The 18,253-nt window shown below is 41.2% G+C and overlaps 1 protein-coding gene across 17 annotated transcripts in view; it reads left to right on the forward strand.

Moving 5' to 3' along the window:
• The first annotated feature begins 876 nt into the window (after positions 1-876).
• The window catches only part of mapta (microtubule-associated protein tau a), a 35,341-nt gene continuing 17,964 nt past the window's right edge, over positions 877-18,253 (forward strand). For 13 of the 17 annotated variants that reach the window (XM_076987986.1, XM_076987985.1, XM_076987992.1 and 10 more), the window contains exons 1-2: positions 11,152-11,239; positions 18,098-18,245. In XM_076987986.1, coding sequence (XP_076844101.1) covers positions 18,110-18,245 — 136 coding nt within the window. In that variant the 5' untranslated portion in view covers positions 11,152-11,239; positions 18,098-18,109. Of the gene's footprint in view, positions 1,302-2,410; positions 2,473-4,499; positions 4,554-4,790; positions 8,252-11,151; positions 11,240-16,058; positions 16,332-18,097; positions 18,246-18,253 lie in introns of those variants that run through there. The other 4 variants (XM_076987979.1, XM_076987978.1, XM_076987977.1 and 1 more) reach the window with 4 other exon arrangements.

An 18,253-nucleotide genomic window follows, 5' to 3' on the forward strand; every position in this document is an offset into this window, starting at 1 on the left:
TGAGAGGTCAGCCTCCCAGAACACTAAATAAACACACTGACTGAAACTGAGTACTGACTGGATGTTCCACGCTCTTCATCACCATGAATCCTCAGGTGTCGTAGAGCACACTAATCACTAAAGAAAAGAGAGAGCAGTGTGACTCAAGAAATGGAAAAGAAACAGATGACTTGTGTCTGCTGACCTCTGTGAAAGATGCAGGACCCCCAGTGCCACTGCAAAACTGTCCCATTTGTAGTTTTGATTGGAAATTTTGATTGGCTATGGGTAAAGTATCAACCAGGCCCAATACTAGATAGTGATTTAGATACAGTTTTCTCTGATTATATTTCAAGTGCTTTTTGAAAACTCACTAATGCTCAAGACAATGTTGCTACTTGTCTCCCCTTACCAACAGGAAAACCAAAGCACCAGGTGGAGACAAGGTGTTCATCAAGGAAATTCGGCAAGGCCCTTTGTAAACTTTCCCACTGCTGTTGCAATAGGATGCCTCTTGGGATGCATGCTAGTAGATTCAAGGGGCCCCAATTTGGACATGCTGTTAGAGAGGGGTTTTTTTGCTTTTCTCTCTCTCTCCCCCATCTCCATCATTCAAATCTGACACTAAGCTCACCCGATGCTGCCCAAGATCTGGTGAAACGGCAGAGCTGGGAGTGGTGGAGAGAAATCTCAGTGGTACAAAAGGTAGGAACATTAGGAATATTTCCCACAAGACTTGGGTTTTTGCCCTGGAGGAATTTTACTAGAGGGTAATGTAAGAATAAAAGTCTTATTGTTACGATAAAACTGTTAATTAAGAATAGAATGTGTTTGTTTCAGACATGGACTGCTCCCCCCCCCCCCCCCCCCCAACCACACTCCACCACACTCCTCCACACTTCACCCAAGTCTAATAATTCATCACTCTGTTATCTGTAGAACCAACGTTCACATTGCACTTTTTATAAAAGACGATTTCTCTTGTCTCTTACAAGTACTTATGACAGCCGGAAGCAGTTGGCTAATCTCCAGCTGCTCCCAAACAGCACTCTTCCGTATCACCCCATGACTTTCTCACACCCTGATTTCCCCTCCCTGCACTACATCCCTCTTCCTCACACACACCTCAGCCCTACAAATACCTTCCCTCTACTGCTAATAAACTAGAGCTGCTCTGACTACAATTGACTCTGGTCTTTGATTTGAGGTCCCTGTCAGAGCTCGTAGAGGGATAAGACTGGACAGAAAAGTGGACTGCTACACTTGAACAAACTAAAGAATATTAAAATTCTGGGGCTCCATCTGGGGATCGGCAGCTAGAGGTGAGTAACATTTTATTTTACTATACTTTTTGTTGTCCACCTCTCAACTGTCGATACATTAGTTTTCGTTAGTTTTGTAACTGTTTGGATAGATCCGTGGTGGAAAGAATATGTCTATCTCCAAACCATAAATAGGATGCCTCAAACATCCTTGGTGGGAGATCTTTTGAACCATTTTCATGGTGGAAAGAATGTGTCTATCTACGCATCATAGGGTGGGAGATCCTCTTCCGGTGGAACGAATTCTTTTTATCTCCAAACCACAAATAGAAAGTTTCATTCTATGGGGGAGGATTTCTTTTGCAATTTACATTTGTGCACAAATCCCACTTGTTCTCTTTGATCTTTCAAATTGGGGGAAGTATTGTAAATCCGGACTCAGACAGAACACCGCATGCCTGCAGGGATTACAAATAGTTACTGGAAATAATCTACAAGGTGTGGGTAATTTAGCACCTTCCTTTCTCTGGTGCACCTGTTTGACCACAGTACACATGATTGCATCCACCGCACAAAGTGCCACTCCTAGTACCATGCAAATAGTATCTTTTGTCAAGCTATTTCAGTGGGCCACAAACACTTCCCCAATCATCACACATCAAAAACCTCCATCATCAACCATAGGCCAAAGAACTCAACATATAGTTCACAAAACATCAAGAGTGAATATTTGGATCACTGTAGAGACACTATGCCACACAAGCTTCAGCAATTAAAGAACCTGCATTCACCTTGGGCAACATTTACCAGATCTTGTCAGGCTAATACCAATTACATTTGCTCATCTCATACATTGAAAGTACTAATATATTGGTGCAGTATCTCTGAAAAAAAACAAGAAATTGGAAACAAGAGATTCCTCACAGCTTTGATAGTTATTTGGGTCGTTCTCCTCCCCTGTTCCCACTGGTCAACCAATGGTGATTGTAGATAATCTTAGAACTGCATCTAAAGATTTATTTCAGTTATGTCACAAGTTTGGGTGTCAGTTATCCAACACCTCCACAACACCCAGAAAAAAGAGATTTTAAAATGTTTTAAGTTTTAAGATATCAGTCAACCCAGAATGTGAGAAGAGTTAGATTTCTGTTGATTTTTGTTGATGCCAGTTAGGTTGGCTGTGGCTGAAGTTGACCATAAATGCCATTGGACGAGCTCGACACTGTATGAGGTGAGTTTTGCACTGTATGAGGTGAGTTTTGCACTGTATGAGGTGAGTTTGGGACTGTATGAGGTGAGTTTGGGACTGTATGAGGTGAGCTTGTCACTGGATGAGGTGAGTTTTGCACGTTATGAGGTGAGCTTGTCACTGGATGAGGTGAGCTTGTCACTGGATGAGGTAAGCTTGTCACTGGATGATGTGAGCATAGCACTGGAGGTGGCCATTGACGCACAGCCTCCTCCACACCAAGACAAGCCAACAGTTTATACCGTCCCACTCAACCAGACAGAATCAGACATGACTTCTGTATTACACTAGGATCATATTTGCAGATTAAATCAATTTAATTAAATGTTATTAATTTGTATAGTGTCTGATGTTTACTACTTTATTAAGTCCAATAATGCACCTTGTCTTATACAGAAAAATGACCTCAGAAATGCACCATGTATTTGAAGATATATTGACTTTGAAGCTGTGAACTAATCAGAAGTTTCCTATTCTAGTGCTAGTCTAATAATATTCACACCAAACTATTAATAATTTTTTTTTACTTAAATAAAAAAAATTGAGTGATTATAAGATTACAAAATGCTTCAAAATGAGTAGATTTTTTAATCCCAACATTCTAAACAAAAAAGTTTGTTCAGAATGATTAAAAGTAATATATAGAATTGTTCAATATTGGTTGGCAGAAATGAAAATTTCCTTAAGTGCCTTGTATTATCTTAAAATGAAACCTGATAAACATGTTTCTGGCTTTAGAAGAGCATTGAGATCACTTCTGCTTTAGAAGGGCATTGTGATGACCTCCTCTGCTTTAGAAGGGCATTGAGATGACCTCCTCTGTTTTAGAAGGGAATTGTGATGACCTCCTCTGCTTTAGAAGGTCTCTGTGATCTCCTCTGCTTTCTAAACTGACAGCTTTTTTCTCTTGAACATGCAGCTCAGTAAAAAGCTCTAAATGAGTCACCCTTACATGAAATAAACTCCCTCAAGCTCACACACACACACACACACACACACACACACACACACACACACACACCAAATTTGTGTGTCTACCTCAATTACTGGGAAACCCCATATTTCTGTATGCTCCACATCTCTGTGGAGTCTAAATTATGCTTTTACAATAAATAAAATAAACAGTTATTTATGGATTGCATCATTCCCAAATTTGCAAATGCAAATGAACTTTCAGATGCAAACTCCAGCAGAAATGCAACTGGATATTGGTGGAGACTCTGAGAGAGGCGTGAGAGGGAGTAAAATGGTAAACAGGAGCGAATCCCACTCCTGAATAGCAGAACCAAACATTGCATGGTGTCATGTAGATAAACATTTAAATTGATCTAACAGCCACGAGTCAGCTGATGATAGCGTATGATTGTGTATGAGACAATAGTAAAAGATTTCAAGGTCAAACCTCTTCCAAATATTGTTCTGTTCTCTCCTGGGAACAATGCTATGGCAAAGAAACCTTCAGAAAGATCAAGTTTACCTAGCAGAATTCATTTGGAGAACAGTAATGTAGAAAGGTTCTGTTTATACTAAGAGACGGACAGTATATTTAAAGGTGGAAACACAATTATTTAGCCATGGTATGACAAAGGTCAGTAGAGGCAAGAGAAATTATAAAGATAGATATTTGTAGACCTGTAACACTTAAGGATTAAATCAGTCAGCAAGATGTAAGTTGGTGCTTAAGCTTCCTGTTTCTAACACTGATGATGATTTAAACTCCTTGGTCAGACCGAAGAGGTTAAGGAGATTGTTTTTTTTTTTTGGTGTGTTTTTTTTTTACATTTGCAATAAAATGTCAATATGTTGGCAAAAATCTGGCCCAGATCACCCACAACTGTTTTGAGTTGCGAAAAGCTGCAGTATGATTGTCTACCAAAATATATTGCATAATCCAGCATCCATACCCCATATCATACCCCACACCCACACCCACACACATACCCCATACCCCATCTCTCTTGTTTAGATTTCGGTTCTGCCTACAACTCAATATATTTCGTCCATTCCAGGCAGAAGAGTTAAGCAATGGATGGGAGAAGTAGAAGACAAGGGTCCATCTGAAGGTGAATAAAGCACAGTGGGGAGATGATAATATGGACAGCAGTGGTGTAGTCCTAAAAAATTAAGTGGGGGGTCTTTTTTGGTGTGGCGTTGTAGCGATTCTAAATTGTTGAGCGGGGGGTGGTGGGTGGCGAATTATCATTCATTCACATGGCCTTCCACCTTTACAGGCAGGTAGCTTGATGAGCTTCTGCTTCTGTTGTTTCTTTCTGATCATCGACGTGCTCATGGCCACAAAGACGGAGGTCTCAGCACCAGCAGCAGAGAAGGAGCATGGACCCGCTCCTGTAGCATCGTCTCTAGAACCGACATCCACAGCGCCAGCTACAGCCACAGCAGCTGTGAAACTGACTGCAGATTGGACCCTGCGGTCGGAGTGAGTTCACTGGATGGTGTCTGTGCGCTTTACTGCAATAGTCTGCACACATATTCTCCATCACCTGAAATCTGTTCATTTGTCATGATGATGTATTTTAATTGTTGCTGTTGTAAGAACAATAAGAGTAGCAAAATGTATTGATTATTTTACATTGTATGTTATGTGTGTTTCTCTTCAGAGAACTTTGCTTTCATCCTGACTCTTACTTCTAATTTTACATTTACATTTACATTGACGGCATTTAGCAGACAATCTTATCCAGAGAAACTTACAAAGTGCTTTGCATCTGATCACAGAATTCATCCTAGGTAATAGTACGGATAGGCCAGAATTCAAGATACCATTGAGTCAGACTACTACTAAACTACAGGAGTCAATGTCATTACCTAGTGTTTTGCAAGTTAGATGTTTGCCAAGAAGCACAAATAACCATAGACAGACATACAATTTAAGAACAACGGCAAGTGGTATCAGCTGAGTTAGTGCTCTGGTAAGAACTCAACAAACAGGTGGGTCTTCAGTCTACGCTTGAAGATAGCAATAGACTCTGCAGTCCTAGCAGCTAAGGGAAGATCGTTCCACCATCTTGGAGCCAGGATGGAGAATAGTCTGGAGCTTTGTCTTCCATGAGACTTTAAGCATGGAGTTTCGATGTGAAAGAGATTGCTGTAGCATTCTGAATTAGTTGTAGAGGTCTGATGACCCGTAGAGGAAGACCTGCAAGTAGTAGGAAATTGCAGTAGTCCAGCTTAGAGATTACTAGAGACTGCACAAGCACTTGTGTAGCTTCCTGTGAAAGGAAGGGTTGTATTCTCCGTATGTTGCAGAGGAGAAATCTGGTTCTGGTTATTAGGGGTCCAAGCACCGAAGGTGCTGGAGACCTATTGTATTTTAACGTTATGTTTTTTTTGTCAGTAAATGTCACCGTGGTGTTGTCTGCTTGCTTCCAAACCGGTTTTTCAGAATAACTCGTACCGAAGAAGGTGTGCACGAGAGCTTGTAAAGAACCAGGATGGAGAGTTGTGCACGCAAGGACACTGCGTGGCTAACTCACGAAGTTAAACCCATAGTAGACCGTATACAATTGTGTATTCAGATTTTATTTAAATCGTAGAGCAGTACCGTGAGTGACGACGCAACAGTTCCAGAAGCTCGTGGCCTGTGTGGTTTGATATTGTGCCTGATTCAGCCTTATGTAGAATATGTAAAATACATGCTCAAACTCACTGATTTTAAATGCAGCACGCATGAGCATCTCAGTGCGCTGATGGCTGTTGAGTCAGACCTTGTTGGAGACTGGCTTTGATGATGTCATTACAAAGTTTGCAAATAAGAAAAAGCCAAGAAGAAGTCTCGAGAGCGGCATCTGCATATCAGTGTATGGCCAGCGTTGACCCTGTTGGTAAGCTTGCATTACATTACTGCTGAATTTCATATATAATAAAATTAACCATACCATACAAATGTTGGAGCTTATTGAACCGTTGTGCCCATAATTTGCATCTGCCTATAGGTCCAAGTGTAGCAAACGTAGGTAATCCACAACATGGCAACTTAACTAGGCAAGCATGTGTTTATTTGTGCCATGCAGTGGGAATCCAGAGTAACACACAATGCTAAAGATCGATGATCCACTGCAGCTGAGGAAAACAAGTCAGGACACCTTCATCTGTCTTTTGAATCTGCCTGCGAGTATTACTTAAACCTTTCAACAACATCAGATCATCCTCTAACTGGTGATTTTGTTCAGAAAGGTAACATTATTGAATGAATAATGTGAAACAATGAAAAAGCAAAGAGTAACGTTAAGAGACAAAATTTCTGATTTCAGGTAGGCTATTTAATGCATGTCTGGTAATTTAAACCCTTGTCTTTGATGTCTTAGTGTATTACCCACAGTAACCTTGAAAAGAGTGGTGCAAGCTCTCTTCATGTCATTGACCAGCTCCTCCTGTGTAGTTCTAGGCTGATAGTGTTCCCATAATAGGAATTATAAAAATGGGATTATAAAAAAATCAGACATTGTGATTTCCAGATTTATTTTTTTTAGATTATGTCTCTCACAGTGGAAAATTTCAGACCCCTCCATGATTTCTAAGTGGGAGAACTTGCAAAGTACACAGTATATACACACAAATTATATTGCCAAAAATATTCACTCACCTTCCTTGACTCAATTATGAGCATAAATGAGATCCCATTCCTAATCCATAGGGTTCAATATGACGTTGGTCCACCCTTTGCAGCTAGAACAGCTTCTGGGAAGGCTGTCTACAAGGTTTAGGAGTGTGTTTATGGCAATTTTTCACCATTCTTCCAGAAGCGCATTTTTGAGGTCACATACTGATGTTGGATGAGAAGGCCTGGCTCTCATTCTCTGCTCTAGTCATCCCAAAGGTGTTCTATCGGGTTGAGGTCAGGACTCTGTGCAGGCCAGTGAAATTCCACACCAGACTCTGCCATCCATGTCTTTATGCACCTTGCTTTGTGCACTGGTGCACCATCATGTTGGAAGAGGAAGGGGCCAGCTCCAAACTGTTCACACAAAGTTGGAAGAATGGAATTGTCCAAAATGTCTTGGTATGATGAAGCATTCAGATTTCCTTTCACTGGAACTAAGGGGCCAAGCCCAGCTCCTGAAAAACAACCCCATACCATAACCCCCCTCCACCAAACTTTACACTTGGCACAGTGCTGTCAGACAAGTACCATTCTCTTGGCAACCGCCCATCAGATTGCCAGATGGAGAAGAGCAATTAGTCCGTTGAAGTTTGAATGTCTGTAGTGACTCTGCAGAAGTGATGTCTTCAGAAAGTTGCCGATCTCGCTTCAGCATCTGCTGACCCTGCTCCATCAGTTTATGTGACCTACCACTTGTGGCTGAGTTGCTGTCGTTCCCAAACATTTCCATTTTCCAGCTGACAGTTGACTGTGGGATATTTAGGAGTGTGTAAATGTCACGACTGGTATATATATGGCCATATATGTATATGGCCCAGACACTCCAACACAAAAAACATATAGTCATTGCAATCTCATGGCAATATATCCCAATGACCGTTTTTTCTCTCCGTGTTGTTCTTTGGCTGCTGTTCTGCAGGTGAGAAGTTGATGTTGGGAGAAGTGGATCAGGTCCTTGCTGGGCAGGAGGATCCAAGTGTCTGAATCAACTACGAAGGTACGATCAGGCCTGCCTTCTGCACGTGCAGGTCCTACAGCCTTGTTTAAATGACATCTGTTTTTGGGCACTTTCCCCTGTTCTTTCTTTTTCTGTTACAGCTTTTGTAAGACACATCATGGCGGGATGACTAACTGATGAAGGTAAATGGACTGGAATGCTTTTGTTGAGGTCCCTGTTTAAGGTTGTTGTAAAATGTTTGTAAAGGATGAGAACATTATGCAGTCTTATGAATCTTTTGTTAAATGCCAGTTTTGTGCTACTTTGTTCCTGACACAGAAATTTACAACAGACTCTTTGCTGTCTACATTTCTGAGAATCACTCCAGATGCCTGGAAAATGTTCACCAGTCGAAGAGTAGCTATTTAAAAAAGACAAGTGTGGGCACTGAAATCCATCAGGACAGAATTACACATTCTGATTCTTTACAGATCTAATCAGCTCTGGATCAGTATGAGCAGAAATCTGGATGAATGGATCAAAGTTCCCCATTAACTTGTCATAAATGTGCACAATGTAAATGCAGAATTTCAAAAATTAAAATACATTTTTGTTTTTAAACTCCTCCTACTGTCTTTTAGTGTTTTTTTTGTTTTTTCAGCAAAGACAAAACCTCCAGGTGATTAGTCAGTTAGTGTCACTGTTGGTAACAAACAATGAACTACGAGCAACTTCTCAAACACACCCATGTGAGCAGGCTTTACACAGGATCATCTCTGGGGTGTGGGAGATGTAATTGAGAACAGTTAGTGTTTAGAGGGGGTGGAGCCTTGGAGTATTGAGGATGCTGTGAGTATGATTACAGTAGCCGTCCCCCTGACACCCACGAGAGGAAAACGACCAGAGATCTCAGAGGATGAAACTGTGGCTATGAAGGCTTGGGCTATATACGGTCAGTTCTAAGCCATGATATCAAGACCTTTCAGCAGATGAGGATTCTGAAGTCTGACATGTCTGGCCCCAATCTCAGGCTACCATTAGAGGAAAAAAATGCTTGCACTGTTTCCGCCACTTGCCATTCTGTTTGCCAAAAGCAAATCACTGCTGTGCTAATTTGAAACCCTCACACAATTAGAATGGTTCGTATTTCTGTGTTTAGGGCTTTCTTTTAACCTCATAGTGCACTGATATTTTTCCAGAGAAAAAAGAGCTCCTGTTTAAATTCCAGGCCTGTGCAAGGTTAGCATATGCAGCATAGAGATGACGCTCCTTTGTCTTAACCTCGAGAGAAGTTTGGTGCCAGTTGGCAGTTGCTAAGCTGCCCAGAGTGACAGAAACAGGAATGTCAGTCTAAGATGCAGGAAAAGCCTACATCCAACAGTTTTGCCACACAAGCTCAGACATCCCCATTCTCTCTTTCTTCCTTGCTTCCTTTAATAATTTACTACATTTTCTGGTATATTTCTGTTTCCTGCACTTAATTATACCCCAAAGGCGAAAGGAAACAATCCTATATAATGATGTTATGGAAAGATCTATTCAAAACAATTTATATGTTGAAATTATTATTCTAAATCGAGAAAAGAAAGAAGTATTGCCGTGAATACGAATTGTAATCATGCATAGCATCGCCTGTAAGATGTAAATAAAAACATGTCAAGTGGTTGAAAACCTGTAGGAAATTAGTTGATAAGGAAAGCATAATTAAACAATATCTTTAAAAGGAGATCAAAAGCTAGATTTCTGTATGGTAATGCTCTCGTGTAACATCTTCTACTCAATAACACTTAGTACTCTTTATTTCTAGATTTTAGCTTTCTCGTGTGTTTTGTTGTCTGCGTTTCTGTCATAGAAGCATATGCTGTTCTCCACTGTCCTCTACTGGCCAATCATTGTGTTTTTTTAGATTTTTACTGCAGAATCCTATGAAGCAGAGCGTGTACAAAGATAACTCTTTTTCACATCTTAGACCATTTATATGAGCATGTATTTTCTCTGTATCGTAGGTTTCATTTTAGCACAGCCTTACTTTGAATGGTATAACTTTAGAGTGACAGAATAAACTAGTGCAAAAAAAACAACACAAAACAATAAACGTAGTTGTATATTGCTCCAATAGCAAAAAGCACAATATCAATAAAGATTCAAAAGCAACAGGTGGGCAGCACCGGTCCCGTAATTCTGGATGGTCGACACTGGCCAAGGGCAGAAGAAGGACCTACTGTAGAGCTCTAGACTGGACACACACACAGAATAAGGACCTACTGTAGAGCTCTAGACTGGACACACACAGAAGAAGGACCTACTGTAGAGCTCTAGACTGGACACACACAGAAGAAGGACCTACTGTAGAGCCCTAGACTGGACACACACAGAAGAAGAACCTACTGTAGAGCTCTAGACTGGACACACACACAGAATAAGGACCTACTGTAGAGCCCCAGGCTGGACACACACACAGAATAAGGACCTACTGTAGAGCCCTAGGCTGGACACACACACAGACCGGTCAAAGCGGAGGACAACATAGGACATATCTCTCTCCTCATCTGTGAGAAAAAGCAATTGGCATGTTTTGCTGGACTCCTTTACAAAAGGAAAGAGATTAATAGAGAGAGGGGCGGGGTTCAACTGACAGTTATCAGTTGCCAGGGAAAAGCTGGTGGTCCCCGTTAGTCTTATGGCGATCTAGAAATCTCCTGGAAATTTATGGCTGTGGTATATTTATCAGGTCAGCAAAGCCTTATAAATTAAGATATTCAGGACGGAAATGTTTTATAAAAAATGTCCCACACTGGTTACCCTCATTGACTGGAACATTAAGCACCTGTTCCGTATTTTTATCGAACTACATTTCAGTGCAAACCTGTCCAAGTTACCTCGTTTTTTTTCGTCTACAAAAAAAACTATTGGTAGCTGATGACTGTTATTCATTTTAGTGGTGATATCAGCAATTCATGATTTCCAGCTCCAATTTGTTCTAGTTAACAGTGACAGTGACACAGTAACAACAAGGCATTGTTAGACAAGAGAGCTCACATTTTTTATTGTAGCAACGTAAAAGTAAATGGCATGTCTCTTCGGCGCCCCTGTACACCATCAGGTAGCTTTGGGAACTGCATTACGAGACAGTGCGCTGCGCTCAGCGAGCGATTGCAGCTGGAGAGACAATAACACTGTCGGCAACACAGGTAAGTAAAGCTTCTAAATTCTGTTATTTTCGCGGTCTATTCCAAAATTATTTACAAAGCTCGGAAATATATTATTAGTTGCATTCGTCGTAGAGGTGGACGACACTGTGGTGATATTGTGACCTTGTCAGAATTTAATATCGGTGTTCGTCATGTTATATTTTGCATGAAGTGGGAGAGGTTGGGCCTGCGCTACTTACGCATAAATAAACCACCGTTGAGTATAGCTTACACCAGACAGTCGAATATTTAATACGACTGCAGCGTGTAAAACGCCTTAGGAAAAACGCCTTACATGACGTCTAACACCAGCAAGATTCAGATAATCTCTGCAACGGTATTTGCGGGGCTTCCAATCACAGCATTATTAGTCAATTTTATGTTTCCAAAATCCAAGAACTTTCTGCATGCATAAAAATACGCAATCTTTAACATTCACATTGCCTACATTGTAAACATTACCGACTCATATGGTAATTTGCATTGTTGTCTCTGTAATTAAAAAGCCCCATACGCATAACAGGCTACAAAGCCTTGACATCACAAATTATCATAATGCAAACACCTTTAGTTTTTATCTTCACATAAAGGTTTCTACGCGGAGGTCGTTTTTAATAGAAGAAAACTCTCTAGGCTATCTTGATATCTGACCGTTCTTGCATATGCCTAATAGCATTTTAATTCTACGGGAAGCTTGCTTCGCTGGAATGGTCTTCTCTAAAAGAATGGTACTGATGGAGCGGCCATGATTCGCACTCCATGCCGCCGTCTGCATGTGCGTCTTCTACTGTGAACACTGATCTCCCATTATATAGCCTAGACCGCGCTAACGTCGCTGAAAATAGAACGCCTAAAAATGTCCTGTCTCATTCGACTTCTTGACTCCAGGTAAAATTAAATCTTGAGGCTCGCGTATGTAGAGCTTATTATAGCCTTGTTATCTTGCATCCACACGAACGATAAACCGATTTGGGATGGGGGAGAAGGGGGGTCAGTACGGACACGCAACCAACCATGCTGTCTTCGCCTTCGTCTGAATGGACAGCATCCCTAAAGATTTGCTGCAATTCTCTCTATTGGTAGACGATGGTTTTATTAGTCCTTTGCTGCAGTTATCACTTAATTATCACAAGGCGTCTTTACCTATTGTTATAGGCTATTTTAAATCGATGATAGATGTGTCTTGGAGAACAGGGGACATGGGTATTGTGCATCTCTCGCCCAGTTCCAACCAGAGACACACCCCTCTCAGCGATTCTCCACCCACTGATCTAATTTAGAGACACAGAGAACTGAGCTACAACATTGCATGGCTTTACAGCTGAATTTGCATGTGTTATTAGAGACGCTCTTGTAGCTTTAGATTTAATGTGACCGAACGTGCAAATCTCCGACAAAGCTGACGGTCAAAGCTGAGACAATCTCATTTAAATGACCCAGACAGAGACATAAATGAATTAAAACCGAAGAGGAGGTTTGTCCAAGCACAAGAAATGCCTTGTGACATGTAATCTTGCCTGTTATGTCTGAGCAATATAAATGTATTAATTAATCAATTACAATGCAAAATTATCTTTTTGCCAAATCGCTTTGACTTGATTTTTTTAAACTTTATTTAGTTACATTAAGTTGGCCAACAACAAAATGTATTGTATTTTTTTTTTCTATTTTACATAACTTTTACGGACAGTGCAGTGAGAAAAAGCAATATGTTCCCGGTAAAGTTTAGTTTAAGTAGGTCATAGTCTATATGAGTCCATGTGTTCCTAGAAACAGAGGTAAGTTTTCATAGACACTACAGTACGCAGATTTCTGCAGGTTTGAGGGGAGGTGTTTGAGGTTGTGGGTGGATCCTGGCGTCATGTATGTGAAGTCTTACAATATTTTATCATTTTAATGCACACTGTCAAACTTGTATTAGTATAATAGTAGACAAAAATATATATTTTGAAAATATAATCTTCCATTAATTTCTATAACTGAATAATCTAATCATCAGTATCAGTGGTACTTTTTTGGAAAGGCAAAGGCAGCTTAATTAACTTAATTTAATTAACTTAAGCTTAATTAATGTACTTAATGGAAAGCACCGAATCCTTATTGTACCCTGAAACCTTGCAGGATTTCTGATTGGCTGGTAAACTGGTTACAAAATTCAGCCTTCTCAAATAAATGTCTCGTTGCGATTCAGGACGATTCTTTCCAGTAGCGATTATTAGCCATGTTGGTCCTCCTGCTCAGAGCCCACTCCCACCCTAATTAATTTTCATTCTCTTACTATCAAACCAATGTTAAGACCTGCCTCTCCATGCAGGTGCACATAAATGACTAATTAGTGTTTTTAAAATGTAAATGTGCCATATTTGTCAATTGTGATCAAATCGAAATTTGTCCTCCGCTTTTTTACCCATTTGTGCAGTTAGAACACATACACACACACACACACACACACTGATTACTAGGGGGCTGTGGTGCATACATGCCCAGAGCGGTGGGCAGCCCGGCGCCCGGGGAGCAGATGGGGTTAGGTGCCTTGCTCAAGGGATTGCTCAAGGGATTTTCCGACCTGCTTTCCTGGATGAGCGCTTAACTGGAACAATAGTCAGCCATAAAGAGGTTAAGCTCGCTGCGATACCAGTCTCTTCACACAAGCCCCCTCAGCCGGCGGGCGTGCCGTTTTACCAGCAGCAGCGGGGCCATTACCCCTTCCAGTGGAACCATGACGAGCAGAATTCCGGAATTCCACGTTTATGGGATTCCACGTGATCCCAGAGTGTCCAGCTGGGACGTTTTAGGAACGCTCCTTCACTCCTTTATTATTATCCTTCCCTCTGACTTCTTTATTGCAGTAAAACACAATAAAAATATATTTTTTAAAGTCATTCCATATCAAATTACTACCTCTACTTTATAAAACCTTAACAACCATGCAGACCGATGTTGTAATATGGGCAGAAGCATATTACAACATAGCTATTTGCAATTTGATTTGGAGATTAAAATTACATTTTGAACTTCCTGTTATACCCTTAAAATGAGCCATATTGTTTTGTTTATTTAGTGTCATAAAAATGTCAGTAATGGTATAAAGTAACAGAACCAATTTCACCAACAAGTACTGTGCGTTACAAAACGTAACTACAACATTGATTTGGTCACTATGCATCCGTTCCTTTATGTGCACAGTCTGAACAGTTTCATCATGAGTAGTCCTGTTGTTGTAACTGGTATATGAATGGTATGTAACTGGTATAAGCATTTGGAGACCTTCGATCAGGTCTGTCACTTTCTGACTGTAAAGCCATCTGACAACTTGTAGAAGCCCAACATGCAAATAAACATTTAGGCATTTCTGCCATCTATCTGTGGATTTATATGTGATTGTCAGGGGTCTTGTATGCAATCAACCAGAAGGGCCAGAGTGTGTAAAGAAGAGAGAGAGAGAGAGAGAGAGAGAGAGAGAGAGAGAGAGAGAGAATACAGTGTGTGTATCAGAAAAAAGGCCCAAGAGATGGAGAAGAGAGTATGAAAAGCTGACTAAATCTAGGTCAGGAATACTTAGGAAGTCAGCCATGGAGAATGCATGCTGGACGCTATACACGCACACACACACACACACACACACACACACACACACACACACACACACACACACACTCACACACACACACACACACACACACACACACACACACACACACACACACACACACACACACACACACACACAACACACATTCACATATATGCAATCCCCCAACAGAGAGGAATGTTTTGCAGTGTAACACTGGCTAAACAAACAGATACCAGCTCGAAGGGTGCCCTGTGAATCTCCTGTGCCATCTTATACAGGATTTATAATCATCATTACACATGAGCCATATTAGCCTTTCTTTAAGGTGACACAGCAGCCCCGTTAATGTAAGAACAATGATATACAGTGTATTTAATAATAACATAAACCTCCAGAGTAGACACGGAATGGATCATGCATTTAGTGATAATTATTATTGTGGTTTATCACCAGTAGTATGACAGTTTTATGTAATCTCTTTTCAAATAGAAAGCTTTGTGTTCAATCTATTTGAATTACTTCAGATTGAAATTCACATGTACACTCAGTTAGGGAGCACATATCTTACATTGTTACACGTCATCAACATATCATATATATTAATGTGGCACTGTGTGCTGGAAATTGTGAACCTATAAACCAAACCAAGGCATCAGTTTCCTTTAGTCTTTTTGAAGAATGTCCCTTAGGCAACAAAACTGGTGAGACACACCTTTACAGTAACATGGGCTTCACGTAAAACGAAGCATCGCTGCATCCACTCATACATTAAAGTTCATATCAACCCAGGACTTGCATTTCATGGTCTTGGCTGGTTTTCTTCAGTTACAGACGCGATGGATGTCTAGACTTGGGCGTGTGAGCATGTGCGATGACTCTCATGCTCTATTTGCCTTTGAATGCTTCTCCAGTGCTATGTCAATATCCTTGTTGATCCTGCACTTTCTGTCATCATGTACCCCCCCCAAGCGCGTGCACAGACACACACACACACACACACACACACACACACACACACACACACACACACACACACACACACACACACACACACACACACACACACTCACCTTCCCTCACCTACTGTTTGGATTTGTACAAAAAACAGCCACTCTGCCTGGTTCTCATTCCCAGCCCATACCCATACATATGCACACTTGGAGCTCTTAAAGTTTACTTTAGTTCCCTCCCCCTGCAACAAAATACTAGAAAATACAGCACACCTCCCCAAGTAGCTATCAGATGCTTGTGGACTGCCTGTGGAGATGGAACTCTTGTAGCACTAACTGGACGGCCATTTTTCAACCCAAGACGGGCTTCTCCTGCCCCGCCTGAGTGTTTGCATGATTGATGACCTATTAAACTGTTAGGGTGCTGAAAACCTCTCACAGTGCCACACAGAAGCAAGGGTTGCCAGGGTAGGCTGTTGGTGAGGGAGGAGGGGAGGTTCTCCCGAAGCTGCCGGATACTTGTGCAAACATCTGCAGGCACTGTGTGCCATAGCAGCACTCTGACCAGGTGAGAATTTTCCCACCAGATACCGGAATGTCCTTTCAAAACCAGGATGGACCCACAGTATCTCTCATTTATTTTAGTCTGTCTGTCTCTCTCTCTCATTTTCTGTGCGGCTCTCACATTTTGTGTTTGGTTCACAATAATATAAGGATCAGAAAAGCAATTTATTACAGAATCTTGCTTCATTTGCTGGTAATGAGAATAACTATAAATGCATTCTTAGATCTTATGTCAATTCATTCTTAGGTACAGTTTACTGTTGCACGGTGGGCCAATTTTCATGATTTCCCATAATTGTTGGGGACAAAAGAAGTCTGGGCTCCCATATCTTGTATGTCTAGACAGATGTTTGTACAGGAACCCATTGAGGTCAATAAGTTATAGATGAGAGCATGGTCTTTTTCCCTTGTGTCACGTAGCATCTCTAAGCATATGCCCATGGGGTAGATTCTTTCTAATGGATGAAATGCTCCAGCCTCCACATTTCTTATTGCATGTCTGAACTTGGAGGCTAGGGCCCTGGGGAACATGCAGAAAGGGAAGACTGTTGGTACTGAGGGTGAAGGGATGTCAGAATTTGCCTTGAGGGCTGGGCTGTTCTTGTAACATACTCGTGGACACGTGTGTATGTATACGTGTGCCTGTGGATGACGTGTCAGAGAAACAGAGAGGTTACAAGTTAAAAGTTGATATTTGTGGAGGAGCAGATCTCTTATAATAATAGCAGACATTCATAATCACCTGGCAAACTCAACCCGAGTCTGAACAAATGTTGTCAAATGTTAAATGTAAACATTACTCAGATGCATTCCTCAAAAATATTTTTGCACCCTTAAAAACATCAGCCCTGTAATTAAGAGGGTTTAGATCAGATGAGCTACGGAGTCATGAGGAAAATCCAAACAAATGCTGTACCATGTTAGTTTATGTTGGTCTATTGCCTCCCTTAATGTCCAGAATCTAGAGTAGAACTGTCTTTCCACGTTTCTGCTTTTAAATACGACTTACAAGTTTTGAATATATAGAACTTTCATACAGCTACATCGATTCTTAGTCAAATGTAAATTATGTGATTTGCATACTGAAGTGGTCTTTTAGTAGTCTGGACTGCACCATCCTTAAATAAACATATTTTTTGCGACCAATCTTCAAGAGGAAGACTATTCACAAAAAATCACTAAGTTAAATCTGGTTGTGTCTGCATGGGCCTTTGGTACTACAATAAAATAGGTGGTCTCAGTCAGGAGTAACTGCTAGCTTGTTGGCTGTCAGCGTTAGAGATGAGACTGGACTGCACTATTTTGGTTAGCGTGTTTGTAACCCTAAGCTAGGTCTAGATATTTGCACTTATAAATATCCTGGTGAGCACATGTCTCCCTAGCTCTGTTTACATTGAGTTAGCGTTAGGCTGCCGAACAGGAGGCGGAAACAGATGATCTTTGTGAATGATTCGTGTTGACCATAAAGGACTGACACTCTGAAAGGTAGGCGGCTCATTACCAATGCATGCCATTACACAGTGGCTTATTGCTGGTGTAGGGGGTTCTTCCTGTTTGGAAATCAGGGCGTGTATAGATTTTCCTGCCTGCTTTGAGATCAGATGAAGCTGGAAACTGACCTCTTCTTTTTTGCATTAATCTCTTTCGCACTTAGAATGTGAACTGGTGCCAAGCGAACCATTAACATATTGACTAATCTGTCCATATTCTCATTTCTGTCTCCCTATTGCCTCTTTTTTGTCTTTGGCTCCACCCCCCCACCCCCAACAGCCCAATCCAAACATGGACCAGCAGCATGAGCTACTTGGCTCTTCGCCCAATAGCCATGGCGTCCTCCACAACGACCATATCCATGGCAACCAATTCCATAAGGAGAATGGCGTCGCGGTGGGCCACATGGGAGACGGCCCAGTGAAAGGTGAGGAA

This window comes from Brachyhypopomus gauderio, unplaced genomic scaffold (genome assembly GCF_052324685.1).
Source record: "Brachyhypopomus gauderio isolate BG-103 unplaced genomic scaffold, BGAUD_0.2 sc57, whole genome shotgun sequence".
Classification (NCBI taxonomy): Eukaryota; Metazoa; Chordata; class Actinopteri; order Gymnotiformes; family Hypopomidae; genus Brachyhypopomus; species Brachyhypopomus gauderio.